The sequence below is a fragment of the Saccopteryx leptura genome, chromosome 3 (genome assembly GCF_036850995.1).
Source record: "Saccopteryx leptura isolate mSacLep1 chromosome 3, mSacLep1_pri_phased_curated, whole genome shotgun sequence".
In the NCBI taxonomy this organism is placed as follows: Eukaryota; Metazoa; Chordata; class Mammalia; order Chiroptera; family Emballonuridae; genus Saccopteryx; species Saccopteryx leptura.
The window spans coordinates 67,229,742-67,246,677 of NC_089505.1; the positions used below are offsets into that span (position 1 = coordinate 67,229,742).

The following is a 16,936-nucleotide window of genomic DNA, read 5'->3' on the forward strand; positions in this document are numbered from 1 at the left end:
TTGCATCCTTATCAAAGTCTGAAAGTTCAATATTTTTAAAAAATTGATTCATTTTAGAGAGAGAAAGGGAGAAAGAAAAACTTTGGTTGATTGTTCCATCTATTTATACATTCATTGGTTGATTCCTTTTTTTTGACAGAGTGAGGCAGGGAGAGAAATAGGAACATGGAGCTGCTCTTGTATGTGCCCTGACCGGGGAATCGAACTGGCAACCTCTGGCTTCGGGAGGATGCTCCAACTGACTGAGTGAGCTATCTGGCCAGAGCTTAATTTTTTTTTTTTTTTTTTTTTTTTTTCAGAGAGACAGAAAGAGGAAGGGGGAAAGGGAAGGGAAATATTCATTTGTTGTTCTACTCAGTCATGCATTCTTTGGTAACTTTACGTGTGTGCCCTGGCCAGGGATTGAACCCGCAACCTTGTTTTGGGATGATGCTCTTAACTGACTGAGGTAACCAGCCAAGGCCATTCATTGGTTGATTCTTGTATGTGCCCTGAACAGGGAGCAAACCCACGACCTTGGTGTATCAGGACGATGCTCTAACCAACTGAGCTAGCTATGTGACCAGGGCCTAAAGTTCAATATTATGTTATCATCTTGTTGATGTGAATACTGTATTGCTAACTTATGTGTTATTGTTGTCCAATATTTTAGTTCTATTTCAGTTTTTTAACTTTACAAATTAAGCATTGTTATTGTTTCTTTGTATTTAGAAAATGTTCACCTTTTTTCTGTTTGCATAATGCCTCACCTCTATTCTTCCAGTGATCTTTCTGGTGGAACTCCTATTACATTTATGTGTTGGACTTTCTCCCACTATCCTTCATGTCTCTTTTTTCTTTCTTTCTTTCTTTTTTTGTGTGACAGAGACAGAGAGAGGGACAGATAGGGACAAACAGACAGGAAGGGAGAGAGATGAGAAGCATCAATTCTTCGTTGTAGCACCTGAGTTCATTGTTTACTTTCTCATATGTGCCTTGACTGGGTGGGAGGGCGGTTATAGCTGAGTGAGTGATCCCTTGCTCAAGCCAGCGGCCATGGGGTCATGTCTATAATCCTGTGCTCAAGCCAGTGACCCTGTGCTCAAGCTGGTGAGCCTGCGTTCAAGCCAGATGAGCCCGCAATCAAGCCAGTGACCTCAGGGTTTCAAATCTGGGTCTTCTGTGTCCCAGTCCACCGTTCAATCTACTATGCCACCACCTGGTCAGGCCTTTCCTATGTCTTTTTTTTTTTTTTTTTTTTTTTTTTATAGTGTAAAATCTTTATATTTAGAATTAGCCAGCTGGACTCAGCTTAGATGATCCCAATTTTGTTGGCAACATCCAAAGCATCGTAGTCAGGAGCCAGTCGAACATATGCCTTCTTCTCTCCATCAGGCCTGATCAGGGTGTTGACCTTGGCCACGTCAATGTCATAGAGCTTCTTCACAGCCTGTTTGATCTGGTGTTTGTTGGCCTTGACATCCACAATGAACACAAGTGTATTGTTGTCTTCTATCTTCTTCATGGCTGATTCAGTCGTCAGGGGGAACTTGATGATGGCATAGTGGTCAAGCTTGTTTCTCCTGGGGGCACTCTTCCGAGGGTATTTAGGCTGCCTTCGGAGCCGCAGTGTCTTCGGCCGTCGGAAGGTGGGTGACGTGCGGATCTTCTTTTTTTTGTGGCTTTGGACTCCTTTCAGTACTGCTTTCTTTGCCTTCAAAGCCTTTGCTTTGGCTTCAGCTTTGGGAGGGGCTGGGGCTTCCTTCTTCGCTTTCGGCGCCATCTTCGTGAAGAGCCTATGTCTTAATCTCATTTCAATACCATGGTTTCTCTGGGCTTCTTATTGGTAATTTCTTCAGATTTGTCTCTTTTCCTAGTTTTCTAGTTGATTAACCCATCCATTGATGTTTTTATCTTAATGATTTTTTTTTCTTTTCTAAAAGTTCTTTTTGGTTCTTTTTCAAATACTATGATCATTTCTGAGAATCTCTTCTTCCTTACTCTTAATTTCAACTCCCTCTTTCTGTCTTTATATTAAGCATATTTATTTTATATTATGTACCTGATAATTCTGTGTGTTTTATGACTTCATATTCATTGAAAGTTTAGCTGAGGAAATTCTATAAGGCCTGGGTAGAGGTTGGGTTCCCCCAGAGATTATTTGTATTTTTGATAGCTTCTGGGGGCAGGGTGCTATTGACCAAGCAACCATTTTTTAAATTTTAAAATTTTTTTATTGAGTTTAATGAGAGGAAACGGGAGAGAGAAAGATTCCCGTAAGTGCCCTGATCAGGGTTTGAAGCGGCAACCTCTGCTTTTCAGGATGATGCCCCAATCAGCTAAACTATCCAGCCAGGGTGCAAGCACCTTTTATATTAATCTCCATTTGGGTTTTTCAGACTATGCAGTTTATGTAAATTTGAACTAAAATCCTACACGAGAGAGGGTCTGGGGTTACAAATTTTCAATAAAGACACTATTTCTCTCCTATCAGAGACAGGACCTATCTAACTCTTTCATGGAGGTTATAGCCCTTCAACTTTCTATGTATGGGATTTCCTTTTCTCTCGTGGATCCAAGGCTCCGTCTTCCACCACCTTGAAAACCAAACTCTCCCAAGGTCCTAGAGAGTGGCAGTTGCCTCAAAGCAGTTGCTAGCTTTAACATTTGCTTATCTATCTGAATTCAAGCTTAGGCTTAATTTTTGGCCTCTTAAAGATTTCCCTTAATTTATTTTAAGCTCATTCATGCATTTTAAGAGGATTGTTAAAAAATATTTGATTTTATATTTTAGGTGTCTTATACTACAGTGTGTTTTATTTGTCTTATGTTACTGTCACATTGCCAAAATGAAGTCCTCCCGGGTCTTCTTCGATCTGTGCAGTCAACCTCTGCTATCCCCAGCAATCCTTGCCACATAACCCTCCTTAGGCTCCGAGCCACCTGAGTAAAAATATATGACATTGTGTCAAGCTTTAAGCCCCTTGGTAGACTTCATGAAGTAATTAACTATTCCAAGTATTTAAGAGATATGTGAGGAGGTCACCAGATATTTAACCACTTTGCCATAATCAGTGAATCCACTATTTCTGAGCAAATTGTCCCAATCTGGTCTAGTTTACTTGCAAGAGGCACCAGGCAGAGAGGATCAGGGATTCCAGCATTTACATTTAACAGTGTTGAGGGAAGGCAAGACTGGGAGTTGGACACTTTTTTTATGGCAAAAGTCAATTTTCATTGAACTGACTTTATTTACCGCCACCATTTTTGCCCTGGCTTCATAGAGATCAGACCTTACAAAGACCAACTTCAAGAGGAAGGTAGGCCAGGAAAAGCAGTGTCAGCAGTCACCATCAGCCAAATACCGGAAGTCAAAGAACACTAGTCTGGTGAGGGAACATGTGGGAGATGTGAGGAATGACCACATTAACCTTCATCAGCCAGAAAAACTTCCCCAATCCAGAAAAACAAGAGATCTTTGGGTCCAGTTACATTAGCAGTTGCTGCATTTACCTCTTTTAATGTCAACTTGCCATCCAGGGAATTCTACTCTGAAAAACCAGTGATGTTAAAACAAATGAGCAAAGTCTTTATTTCCAAGAGGAATTACCTGGCAAAAAGGTTTTTCCTCTGTTTATTTATATTCCTCTCCTTTTGGCTTTGACCCCCGGAAAGCTGTGGATGGATCTTCAGTGACTTCCGTTTCCCTTTATTTTCAGGTTTAAAGACAAGTAGAGCCCTGCTGTGGATCCTGGAGACTGGGAAAGCTATCTTGAAGACGATGTACAGGAAGTAGGCAGGGGTGGGCAAGATGGTAATAACAATGAGGACTACAAGCAAGACTTTAGTCCAGGATGGGTAATCTTGGAGCATTTCCTTTGACTGTGAAGAAAGGGGAGGAAAGTTTAGAATGCCCCGGTTTTCTGAAGTGGGATGCAGATGAGGATAGGAGATGAACCAAAGCAAGAAACTAGATAACTGAATCCCCAAGGAATCAGGCAATAAGATGACTGAGTCCCAGAGGCAAGAGTGAAGTGAAAAGTCTCCCCTGTGGGCTCTGGGATCTGGGGTCTGCGGAAGGAGGCTCACAATAGTTGAGTCCCAGGCCCAGTAGGTGATGGTATTCATATACAGATGAATCACGGTGCATATTAACAGGACCAGCAGCACAGTCGGACACACAAAGCACCACAGCCAACGAAAGCTGGAGGAGACTGGACGCTCCATTATGACAGTCAGGTCTGCAAGGAACCTGGGAGCAAGGGTCATAAGGCTTTGGAAGGGCCATTCAGGCCTTACCCAGCCTTGAGGGAGGGATCAGTCCAAACCTAGCCTAGGAGAGGGCCCTTTACTATCCTAGACCTTTCTGTTCACCTCCAAACCAGTCTTCTTGTCTAATCTAACCATTTTCAACCAGTGTGCTCACTAAATTTTTTTTTTTTGAGTGAGAGGAGAGGAGATAAACAGACTCCCACATGTGCCCCAACCGGGATCCACCCAGCAACCCCATCTGGGGCCGATGCTTGAATCAGCCGAGCTATCCTCAGTGCCTGGGGCCAACTCTCAAACCAATAGAGCCACTGTGAGAAGGAAAAAGAGAGAGAAGGGGGAAAGGGAGAAGAGAAGTAGATGGTCGCTTCTCATTTGTGCCCTGACCAGGTATTGAATTTGGGATGTCCACAGGCTGGGCTGACACTCTATCCACTGAGCCAGGGCCTGGAAGAATTTTTGAAACATGCAATGCCTGACTATTTAATCAGGGGTACTGACCTCTTTTCCCTTAGATTGTCAAATTTAAAAAGTGACAGAGGGGGCCCTGGCCGGTTGGCTCAGTGGCAGAGCATCGGCCTGGCGTGCAGGAGTCCCGGGTTCAATTCCTGGCCAGGGCACACAGGAGAAGCGCCCATCTGCTTCTCCACCCCTCCCCCTCTCTTTCCTCTCTGTCTCTCTCTTCCCTTCCTGCAGCCAAGGCTCCATTGGAGCAAAGTTGGTCCGGGTGCTGAGGATGGCTCTGTGGCCTCTGCCTCAGGCACTAGAATGGCTCTGATTGCGGCAGAGTGACGCCCCAGATGGGCAGAGCATCGCCCCCTGGTGGGCGTGCCAGGTGGATCCCGGTCAGGCGCATGCGGGAGTCTGTCTGACTGCCTCCCCATTTCCAACCTCAGAAAAATTAAAAAACAAAAGTGACAGAGGGGCCCTAGCTGGTGGATCAGTGGATAGAGCGTTGGCCTGGCATATGGACATCCTGGGTTCAATTCCTGGTCAGGGTACAAAAGAGAAGAAGACACCATCTGCTTCTCTACCCCTCCCTCTCCCTCTTCTACAGCCAGTGGCTCGATTGGGTTGGCCCCAGCCAGGTATTGGCCTCAAGCACTAAAATTTGCTCAGTTGATTCGAGCATCACCCTCAGACAGGGTTGCCAAGTGGATCCCGGTAGGGGAACATGCAGGAGTCTCCCTATCTCCCTTCCTCTCACTTAAAAAAAATATGACAAGGGCCTACACAACAATAGGTGTCCGATGTAAATGAACGAAAATCAAACCTTTTTATTATCAGATTGGCAAAAAGTATAATGTGTTTTTTGGTAGGCAGCAGAATTTTAATAATTAGTTTATGTGTGCCATGAGATGAAAATGGTTGAAAATCACTGCTAATTCATCCCTTTCCAGGCTAATTTCTGTCCCAGCCCCAGGCTTTTTTTTTTTTTTTTCAGAGGCAGAGAGAGAGTCAGAGTGAGGGAAAGACAGGAACGGAGAGATGAGAAGCATCAATCATCAGTTTTTTGTTGTGCATTGCGACACCTTAGTTGTTCATTGGTTGCTTTCTCATATGTGCCTTGGCCGTGGGCCTTCAGCAGACCAAGTAACCCCTTGCTTGAGCCAGCGACCTTGGGTCCAAGCTGGTGAATTTTTGCTCAAACCAGATGAGCCTGTGCTCAAGCTGGTGACCTCGAGGTCTCGAACCTGGGTCTTCCACATCCCAGTCCGACGCTCTAGCCACTGCGCCACTGCTTGGTCAGGTGCAGCCCCAGGCTTTTTAAAAAATGTTTCTATCCCCTTCACCTTTAGGATGAAAACCAAGTTCCTAAATATAGTTTCTTCAAGCCCATATATCCAGCTTTCCTTGGGATACCTTCTTAAACCCATTACATGTGCAAGGCAGGCTCCTTCTGCCTAGAATGCTTTTTTCTTTCCCTTGATAAACTCCCCGTCTTCTGTCTAGATTCTGTTTAGGCGTCCCCTCCTTGCCCAACTCTGCAGGCTCCTTTAGCTAACCATTTGTGTCTCTACAATGCCCTTTGCTGCCTCTCTCATAGGCTGACCTCCCAGCCTGAGGATCTGGATTCTGAGTGCCCACCTCTTTGGGCTCTGAGAGGAGACACTAACTATGCTTTATCCCAGTATCCCCAGCACTCACCACAAGGCCTACTTGGCACAAGGGAGGCCCTAAGAAATATTTGAGATAATATAAGAATGAGCAAACTGATGCCAGGAACCACTATCACCTGGAAATGCCACCACCCTTGGGTTACAACAGTGCTTCTCAAATATTAGTGTGTATACAAATCTCTTAGCGTTTCTGTTAAAATACAGCTACAGATTCAAAGGTCTGGGGTGGAGCCTGAAGGTCTGCATTTCTTTCTTTTCCTGCATTTCTAATACGTTTCCAGTCACTGCCAGTGCTACTGGTCCACTTTGAGAAACAAGGGAGTACAAGTTTCAGATGTCAGGCTACCCTGGTTAAAGTAGGGCTCGGGAGCTCCTAGGCCTTGATAGAGACTTTTCACCACTTTACCATTTTACATCTGTTTTCTTCAGAAACCAGCCCAGCCTGACCAGGCGGTAGCGCAGTGGGTAGAGCATCGGACAAGGATGCGGAAGGACCCAGGTTCGAGACCCCGAGGCCACCAGCTTGAGCGTGGGCTTGTCTGGTTTGAGCAAAGCTCACCAGCTTGGACCCAAGGTCGCTGGCTCAAGCAATGGGTTGCTCGGTCTGCTGAAGGCCCATGGTCAAGGCACATATGAGAAAGCAATCAATGAACAACTAAGGTGTCGCAACGAAAGAACTAATAATTGATGCTTCTCATCTCTCTATTCCTGTCTGCCTGTCCCTGTCTCTCCCTCTCTCTGACTCTCTCTCTGTCTCTGTAAAATAAATAAATAAATAAATAAATAAATAATTTAAAAAAAAAGAAACCAGCCCATGTCTTTCTCCTTCTCATGGAGCTGTCCACAGCCCTGGGATCCGAGACTGACTGGTGAGAGCAAGAGGGGCCAACGCTCCTTAGGTACCCTAGCTGTTTTCAGGCTTGGAAGGAGATCCTAGGCTTGGGACCTCACCTCCTGGCCCCGTAGATCCAAGCTATGGCCACGTTCTCCATGATGAGAATGAAGAAGAGGGGCAGAGATGCCCAGTAATCATCCAGCAGGTTCACGTAGTAGCTGCCTGAAGGACTAACAAAAACGAGGCTGCCCAGGAACATAGACACACAGACACCCACTGGAGAAAAGAAAATAAGACTTGGATCAAGGTCAGAATTCAAGCCAGCTATATGAGCCCCACTGGGGTTAAGCTAAACAATGGCCTTAGGTGGGAGTGGGGTCATAGGTCAGAGTACCTGTGAGCAGCTTCATATGTTTCCTAAAGGGAGAGAACGTGTCCCGAAGAGGAGTGAGGATGCCCTGCATGACCCCCAGCATGGTGCTCAGCCCCAGGGTCACCAGAAACAAAAAGATCATGATGGCCCAGAAGGTGGATCCAGAAAACACTGAGATGATGTCAGTAAATGCCACAATGGCCACACCTGGACCCTCCATAACCTGTAAGTGAAGGGAGGGATGGTAAGGGCTCCGAGCTCGGTCCAGAGAGTCCTAACTCAATTCCTGTTCCCTCCCCTAGGAAATTCTCTGTAGCACTGTTAATGGACATTTTACATGCCTCTCTCTGCCTTTGAGGCATGAGGACTTCTTACAACAGCTCTTTTGGGTTGGGCTGAACAGGCATCTATGAACCCTAGTCCTTGAAGCTGCAGAAGCTATAACTGTTTCATCAAAAAAGGAGACTATGCTGAGGTCGCCGGTTCGAAACCCTGGCTTGCCTGGTCAAGGCACATATGGGAGTTGATGCTTCCAGCTCCTCCCCCCTTCTCTCTCTCTGTCTCTCCTCTCTAAAATGAATAAATTAAAAATTTAAAAAAAAGGAGACTAGGTCCTGGATGGTTGGCTCAGTGGTAGAGCATCAGTCCCACATGTGGGAGTCCTAGGTTCAATTCCTGGTCAGGGCACATAGGAGAAGCGACCATCTGCTTCTCCCCTTACTCCTCTTCTGCTCCCACAGCCATGGCTCGCAATATTGATTCAAGTGCATTGGTCCCAGGTGCTGAGGATGTCTCTGAAGCCCCTTCCTCAGGCAATAAACATAGTTCAGTTGCGAGCATGGCCTCAGATGGGCAGAGCATCCACCCCAGATGGGGGTCACCAGATGGATCCCAGTCAGGGCGCATGTGGGAGTCTGTCTCTATATCTCCCCTCCTCTCACTTAAAAATAAGGGGGGGGGGTGTCTTGACCTGTGGTGGTGCAGTGGATAAAGCGTTGACAGGAAATGCTTAGGTCGCTGGTTCAAAACCCTGTGCTTACCTGGTCAAGGCACATATGGGAGTTAATACTTCCTGCTCCTCCCCCCTTCTCTCTCTCTTTCTCTCTCTCTCCCTTCTCTAAAATGAATGAATAAATTTAAAAAAAATTTTTAAAGACTAAACCCATGCCTGACTAGGCGGTGGCACAGTGGATAGAGTATCATACTGGGACACGGAGGACCCAGGTTTGAGACCCCGAGGTCGCCAGCTTAAGCGTGGGCTCTCCTGGTTTGAGCAAAAGCTCACCAGCTTGAGCCCAAGGTCGCTGGCTCGAGCAAAGGGTCACTCAGTTTGCTGGAGCCCCCCAGTCAAGGCAGATATGAGAAAGCAATCAATGAACAACTAAGGTTGCCGCAACAAAGAATTGATGCTTCTCATCTCTCTCCCTTCCTGTCTGTCTGTCCCTATCTGTCCCTCTCTCTGACTCTCTCTGCCTCTGTCCCCTCCCCAAAATAAACAAACAAATAAATAAATAATGATTTTTTTTTTTTTTTTTTAAAAGGGGAGACTAAACCTTATCTTGGTTATCCAAGCTGCTGAGAATTGCCTTTCTGAATTCTACAGACACCTAAGGAGAGCTGAATTTTCTAGTGCACTGGGGGATTGGAGGGGAACTCTAGGGCCCCATCCCCAACCCTTACCTACCTTCTTCAATTGCCCAGATAATTCACATTTGGACAGATAGGGTAGGATAATTCTTTTGGCTTGTTCAGGGAGGTTGCCAAACCATATGGAGAACATGTAGTTCATATCCTGATACACATATTTTGGGATCTGGAGCTCAGGAGGCAGCACGCCGCTCTTTACCAGATCCGTCACTCTCTCAGCGTTCCTGGGGACAGGGGTAGAAGCATATAAAAACATTTGGGCCTTTAAGATAGCTTCTCCTCTCATATTCTAGATGGGAAGAGAAATCACTAGCTTAGTTTCCTATCTGGTTGAAAGAAATGCCTGTGCTGCCCTGACCAGATAGTTGAGTTGGTTAGAGCAGTGGTCTCCAACCTTTTTTGGGCCATGGACCGGTTTAATGTCAGAAAATATTTTCATGGATCGGCCTTTAGGGTGGGACGGATAAATGCACAAAATAAAATTATGCAACCAGTGTAAAAACTGTGGTATTTTTAAATATAATTGTCGAACTTACAAGACAAGTGTCAAGAATGAGTCTTAGACAGATGTAACAGAGGGAATCTGGTCATTTAAAAAAAATAAAACATTGTTCAGACTTAAATATAAATGAAATGGAAATAATGTAAGTTATTTATTCTTTCTCTGCAGACCGGTACCAAATGGCCCACGGATGGGTACCGGTCCGCGGCCTGGGGGTTGGGGACCACTGAGTTAGAGCATCGTCCCAAAACGCAGAGGTTGTGGGTTTGATCCCTGGTCAGAGCACATACAGGAAGAGATCAATGTTTCTGTCTTTCCCCATTTCTCTCTAAAATCAATTTTAAAAAAAGTAAAGCCTGTGCTGAGGTCTTGAGAACCCTAGTGTACACAGCCGAATTACTTCCACAATCACAAAGGTGTCTTTGTGCGACCAGAGAATTTCTGACCTAAGGGGACCCCTGGAAGGGTCTATCCTGCAGTATCACTGAGGGTTTTAGAACCCTTATGTCCTGGACAAAATCAGGATAACCTTAAAGCTACTCGGCTTTCTTGACCTGCTAGCCCCTCCGACCTCTTAACTCACCAGTGTCTTCACATTTTACACTTCAACCACACTCAACTGTTAAACCCTCAACTTGCCACACTGTCTGTTGTCTCAGTATCTTTGATACGTGGTGTTCTCTCTGCCTAAAACTACCCTACTCTGCCCCCACTCAGTCTACCCCAGTTCCACCCTCGCACCCATTCTGTATGGAAAATTCCTGCAAATCCTTCCTTAGCTCACTGCACTCTATTTACTGCCACGGAAAGCTGAGCAAGATCTATTTTTATAAGGCTGAATCAACTACTTTCAGAAAGTAGCATAATATGACCCAATTTTTTAAAAAGTGGTATATTTTTATATATAGGTCTATGAACGGAAAATAGTTGAAAGAATACTAGCACTGGTTATTCAGGAGACAAACTCAGCTCAGAGCTGCCTCCACTGGGAATTCTCTGACTGCCCCAGGAAGTTAGAAGCTCCCTCCTCTGTGTCTCCTGTCATCCAATAGCAGTTACCATCCAGTTTGTGATTATCTGTTCATTTCTTCTAAAGACTGTGACTTTCCTGAGGGCAGGGATGATAGACTGATTCACCATTGGCTGTGTTTCCAGAACTCAACACAGAGGTGATAGATAGGAGATATGTTTTTTGTTGTTTTTTTGTTTGTTTGTTTTAGAGAGAGAGAAAGAGACAGGAAGGAAGAGAGATGAGAAGTATCAACTCTTAGTTGCGGCCCCTTAGTTGTTCATTGATTCTTTGTCAAACGTGCATTGACTGGGGAGCTCAAGCAGAGCCGGTGACCCCTTGCTCAAGCCAGCGACCTTTGGGTTCCAGCCTGTGACCATGGGGTCATGTCTATGATCCCACGCTCAAGCCAGCAACCCTGCACTCAAGCTGGTGAGCCTGCACTTAAGCTGGCAACCTCGGGGTTTCAAACCAGGGATCTCATTGTCCCAGGTCAATGGTCTATCTGCACCACCTCTGGTCAGGCAGATAAGAGATGCTTTATAAATAAATGTCTGGTAAGTATTTTTTATTTTAATTTTTTAATTTTTTATTTATTCATTTTAGAGAGGAGAGGGAGAGACAGAGAGAGAGAGAGGAGAGACAGAGAGAGAGAGAAGTGGTAAGTATTTTTTAAATGAATGCCACAGGAGAAGAAAATAGGAAATGGGTGCTCGGGTGCTGTGGGCCCTTTTTTGGTCTAATGGTTCAGCTGAAGGTATCCCTGAATCTTTCCATGGCAGTCTCCAGTTAATGGGACAAACACACCTTTAAAACCTCCAAGTTTGGTGCTTTCCTAGTTTAGAAAAGTAGCTCTTACAGAGAGAAAGAGATTCAAGTGTTTCTAAGGTTTAGGATGCTCCAATTTGAGGGACCCATATTTACTGAGCCAACATCCCTGAGGGATGGGGGCCTAGGCAGGAGTTGAATGAGCTATTTCTAAAACTTTGGTCTTTGTGAAGATCTCCATATGAAAGGTTGGGCTCACTTCTGGTAACATGATTCATTGTTCTGTGTGGCCAGGTGGCCCATTATGGCAAATACAAACACCGTGACAGTCACTGAGGTAACCAGGTTGACAAGAGCCACGGAAAAGGCATCCAAGATGCAGTTGTTGGACCGAGTGACATATGAGCTGATTGCAGTGAAGCTGCCGAAGCCGGAGCCCATGGACAGAAAGAGCTGGTTCCCTGTCCGGCGCCACACTTCCACAGAGTACAGAGATGACACCTGCGGAGGAGGAGGGCTGTGCTGACTGCGGCCGAAAGTGGGGAGAGGCATGCCGGGATAGAGACGGAAGATGAGGAGAAGGGAGTAAAAGGGGGAACTAGGGGGGGCCTCAGTCAGACTGACAACTGTATTGTCCCGGACACCCCCGTTGGGATAAAAGGATTAAAGGGTAGGGGACACCTCACCTTGACAGCCAAAAAAGTACTGATACCAAATGCGGCTCCTTTCAGCATGAGACTCCGGATAAGGACAACGGGAAGGATGATGTAGGGAAGGACTACTAAGACATACAGCATCTGGGTAGGAATAGGATTCAGAAGGAGAGTTCAGCAAAGGCAAAAACGGGCATAGTAAAATAAAAATCTGTTGGGAATCAGGGGTCAGATTAGGAGGAGTGAGAAGTTGGAGACCTACAGGCATCACGTTGGGAGAATGTTAGGGGGTCTCAGGTAGAAGGGAGTCCATCAGATCAGTAGGTTTGAGGGTAGCTCACCTTTCCGGTGGACTTGAGCCCTTTGATCATAGAGATACAGATGAGGAACCAGATCACAAGGAGAGAGATACTGAGATGCATGAGCGGCAGTCCACCTATCTCAATTTCATCTGTGACCTTCAATACTTGCCGGTACCAGAAGTACACGGTGGATGTTGTCTGCTCACATTCAGGATCTGAGGTGAACTGGCCATGGAGGAAACTGCAAGACCAGGTGCCTCCCCCCCTTCCCCTCCACCTCCTCCTTCCAATCCCCTTTCATCATCTTCCTGCTCATCCCTGTTCTCTCAATGATCCTCTTCCTTCCTTCCCCTATCCTTTTCTCAGCCCTCCACCTTGCCCTTTTCTTCCCTTTCTTCTCACCAAAATCACTGGAGTTCTTCAGTAAGGGGCACAATGCCCAAGGCAGTGGGAACTGGAAAGACTGAACCAAATAGAAGAGGCTCCAAGCCATGAGCACACTGTAGTACAAGCCCACGATGAAGCACACCTAGGGGCCACGAAGAATTCTGGAGGCAGGGGAAGAAAGGCAGGCCAGCACAAGGGGGTGTGCGGATATTGACAGAGGACTGGGGAACTGAAGGGACGTGACCCACGGAAGTGAAATCGGGACCCATTCCAGGACGGGTTGGGGTGGGGGTGGGCAGCCCAGGGCTCCTCACCATGATGCTGGTATACCCCAATCCGCCAATCCAGGGGCTGATAGCCTTCCACACAACAATACTGCCCTGACGCATCCTCTGACCAGCTGCCATCTCCAGCAAGAGGAGAGGAACCCCGACCAAGAACAGCAAGAAGATGTAGATGATGAGAAAACTCCCTGCGTAGAGGATTCAGGAGGGGCTCTGAGAACCATCTGATTTTTTTAGTGCCTGGACTTTTTCTGGAATCCAGGAAAATAAACTCCCTACCAGTGACCTCCCTCAGGGCCACAGGCATCAAGTTTCAACTATTTCCACATCCCTGGCCCAGTTCCTAGAAGACCCAGATACCTAGCTTCTACTGCTGCTGCTGACTCAGACCTCCAGTCCCACCATTTTTATGAATCCACGTATTTAGATATCCTGCTCCCACCTTCCCAAAGGTCCTAAGTGTTCACATACTTGGCTCCTGCCCCATTCAGGATCCCTCATATTTCAGAGACCCTGGAGTAGCCAGGACAAGCCTCTGGCTCCTCACCCCTTCATGGGTCCAAGATTCCTGATCCCCAGGCTTACCACCTCCGTTGTTAAAACACAGGTAAGGAAAGCGCCAGATGGTGCTCAGCCCCACAGAGAAGCCCACCTGGGCAAGGAGGTACTCAGTTTTATTGGCCCAGGATGGTCGGTCAATGGAGGCTTGATCCTTTGGATCCTTATCTTTATCTGGCAAAATACTTGAGAGGGAGTCTAAATTATCATTCTCCCCATTGAATTCCTCAAAAGGCCACAACTCAGCCTCTATGTCCTGGGAAGATGAGGTATTAACAAACACCAAACTGGAATCTGAAGATCTAGACTTCTGGGGAGTCTCATCAGTAGACAAAAACTCAGGCTTTGCAATCTGGGAAGATGAGGGAGTAGCAGTCACGGATTTGGAATCTGACGATTTAGACATCTGGGAACTCTCATCCTGGACCTCCATGTTTTCACTAACAGTCATCATCCTGGGTGGGCTCTAGTTCTTGCTTCTGCGGGGATGAGGCCTCCTTCCTTCTCGACCTTAAGGACATCAAGAACTTGAGACTTCAGCTGTATGAACTAAGGGAAGATGATATTAATCTTACAAGAACCTCTGAGGCCTCTCCAACCCTTTTATCCTTATGTAGATAAGAACATGGAGTCTCCACCCTGGAAGAGATACCAAGAGTATGCCTCTAGAAAATAATAATTGAAAAGTAAAACCTTCGACAATAATACCAAAAGGCATATAATGCCTAGGAATAATTTTAACAAAAGGTGAGCAAGACCTTTACACACAAACACACATAAACTATAACACATTATTGAGAAGAAATAAAGACCTAAATAAATAAAGGGCGAAAGTCTCAATAGTATAACAATGTCAATTTCCCTCAGTTTGATATATAGATTCAGTGCAATTCCTATTTGAAACCACAGCAGGATATTTTGTAAAAATTGACAAGTGGCCTCAAAATGTACATGAAAGCCAAAAGGCCTAGAATGGTTAAGACAAACTCAGTGGAGAAGAACAAAATATAAAGATTAATTATGATGCTACAATAATTAAGAGTATGGGATTGGCCCAGGCATCTATGGCACAACTAGCTCGATGAGGTAATATGCTGCACTGGCCAATATGGTAGCCAGAAGCTATATACAGCTATTTACATTCATTCATTCATTCATTCATTCATTCATTCATTCATTTATATTAAGTGAGAAGTGGGGAGGCAGAGAGACAGACTCCTGCATGCACCCCAGCCAGGATCCACCCAGCAAGCCCCCTACTGGGGGATGCTCTGCCCATCTGGGGCCGCTGCCCCGTTGCCTGGCAACTGAGCTATTTTAGCACCTGAGGCGAGGCTATGGAGCCATCCTCAGTGCCCAGGGCCAACTTGCTTGAACCATTTGAGCCATGGCTGCAGGAGGGGAAGAGAGAGGGGGGAGGGCGAGGGATGGAGAAGCAGATGGTCACTTCTGTGTACCCTGACTGGGATTCGAACCTGGACTTCCACACTCTGGGCTGACGCTCTATTGCTGAGCCAACCAGCCAAGGCCTATTTAAATTTAAGTTAATTAAAATTAAATAATGTTGACGTTTTGGTTCCTCAGGCACGCTAGCCACATAGTAAGTGCTCAGCAGACACATGGCTACAATATTGGAAGGACAGAAATAGAACATTTGTATTATCACAGAACTTTCTTTGAATACCACTGGGAGAGTAGAAACATATTCATGAATAGATGGAGACTTGATTTACAACAAAGGTGGCACTGCAAAGCAATAGAGAAAGGACATTCTCAATAAATGACTAGCACTTGTTAGGGCAATTGGATATCTATCCTGTTTCCACAAAAATAAGACATGCCCTGAAAATAAGACCTAGTGCGATTTTTCTCAAGCTTAGAAATATAAGGCCTCCCCTTAAAATAAGACCTAGTGTATCTTTAGGAGCAAAAATTAATATAAGACACTGTCTTATTTTGGAGGAAACTGGTAGATTGTTGTACATGGAAATAAGAGTCACAAGAAATTCTTGATGGAATTCAGAGTTTAGCTGGTTATGCTGATGTTTGTGATGACATGACTACAGTATATTAATAAATGTTGATTTTTTTGTTCAACAATAAATGTGAATTCTTGTTCATGGAAAAATAAGACATCCCCTGAAAATAAGACCTAGCACATCTTGAGGAGCAAAAATTAATATAAGACACTGTCTTATTTTGGGGGAAACACGGTATATAGAAATAAATGAACCTTGGCCTCCCTGATGTCACAGCTTAAACAAAAATCTAGCCCTGGCTGGTTTGCTCAGTGGTAGAGTGTTGGCCCACCATGTGGATGTCCCAGGTTCAATTCCCAATCATGGCACACAAGAAAAGTGTCCATCTGCTTCTCCACCCCTCCTCCTCTCATTTCTTTCTTTCTTTCTTTCTTTCTTTCTTTCTTTCTTTCTTTCTTTCTTTCTTTCTTTCTTTCTTTCTTTCTCTCTCTCTCTCTCTCTCTCTCTCTCTCTCTCTCTCTCTACCTCTCTTCCCCTCCTGCAGCAATGGCTCAATTGGAGCAAGTTGCCCCCAGGCACCAAGCATGGCTCCATGGCCTCCACCTCAGGCATTAAGAAGAGTAGGTTGCTGCACAACAGAGCACTGCCCCAGATGGGCACAGCATTGCCCCCTAGTGGGATTGCTGGGTCAATGCAGGTTGGGGCGCATGCAGGAGTGCCTGCCTCCTCTCCTCTTGATGAATAATAAAAGAAATCTATTTAGCCCTGGCCAGTTGGCTCAGTGGTAGAGCGTCGGCCTGGCATGCAGGAGTCCCGGGTTCGATTTCCCGCCAGGGCACACAGGAGAAGCGCCCATTTGCTTCTCCACCCCTCCCCCTCTCCTTCCTCTCTGTCTCTCTCTTCCTCTCCTGCAGCCGAGGCTCCATTGGAGCAAAGTTGGCCTGGGCACTGAGGATGGCTCCATGGCCTCTGCCTCCATGGCCTCTGCCTCCATGGCCTCTGCCTCAGGTGCTAGAATGGCTCTGGTTGCAACAGAGCAACGCCCCAGATGGGCAGAGCATCACCCCCTGGTGGGCCTGCCGGGTGGATCCCGGTCGGGCACATGCGGGAGTCTGTCTGACTGCCTTCCTGTTTCCAACTTCAGAAAAATACCCCCCCCAAATCTATTTATAGCAGTTTATAGTTCTAAATGTGAAAGGTAGAACAATGTCATTTCTAGATTTAAAAAAAATGAGAAGAGGCCCTGGCCGGTTGGCTCAGTGGTAGAGCGT

At 45.9% G+C, this 16,936-nt stretch overlaps 2 protein-coding genes across 2 annotated transcripts; both read right to left on the reverse strand.

Moving 5' to 3' along the window:
• Nucleotides 1-1,276: 1,276 nt before the first annotated feature.
• On the reverse strand, nucleotides 1,277-1,771 carry LOC136397402 (large ribosomal subunit protein uL23). The gene has a single exon (XM_066371909.1). The coding sequence runs from the start codon at nucleotides 1,760-1,762 to the stop codon at nucleotides 1,292-1,294; it is 471 nt and encodes a 156-aa protein (XP_066228006.1). The 5' UTR covers nucleotides 1,763-1,771; the 3' UTR covers nucleotides 1,277-1,291.
• A 1,548-nt stretch (nucleotides 1,772-3,319) lies between these two features.
• SLC6A16 (solute carrier family 6 member 16) lies at nucleotides 3,320-14,119 on the reverse strand. Its single transcript, XM_066372566.1, has 11 exons — nucleotides 13,714-14,119; nucleotides 13,159-13,316; nucleotides 12,860-12,986; nucleotides 12,497-12,672; nucleotides 11,762-12,003; nucleotides 9,261-9,447; nucleotides 7,598-7,799; nucleotides 7,320-7,479; nucleotides 4,069-4,231; nucleotides 3,590-3,861; nucleotides 3,320-3,365 (listed from the first exon to the last, which is right to left on the reverse strand). Exons 1-11 carry the CDS (start codon nucleotides 14,117-14,119, stop codon nucleotides 3,320-3,322), a joined length of 2,139 nt encoding a protein of 712 aa, XP_066228663.1.
• Between the last annotated feature and the right edge of the window lie 2,817 nt (nucleotides 14,120-16,936).

Coding starts and splice junctions, on each gene's coding strand:
- LOC136397402 (XM_066371909.1), bottom strand. CDS start 1,762: ATGGCGCCGAAAGCGAAGAAGGAAGCCCCAGCCCCTCCCAAAGCTGAA.
- SLC6A16 (XM_066372566.1), bottom strand. CDS start 14,119: ATGGAGGTCCAGGATGAGAGTTCCCAGATGTCTAAATCGTCAGATTCC. Junction 9,448..11,761: donor AATGAATCATGTTACCAGAA/GTGAGCCCAACC, acceptor CCCTGTCCCCAG/GAACGCTGAGAGAGTGACGG. Junction 3,366..3,589: donor AGGAAAAACCTTTTTGCCAG/GTAATTCCTCTT, acceptor TTCCCTCACCAG/ACTAGTGTTCTTTGACTTCC.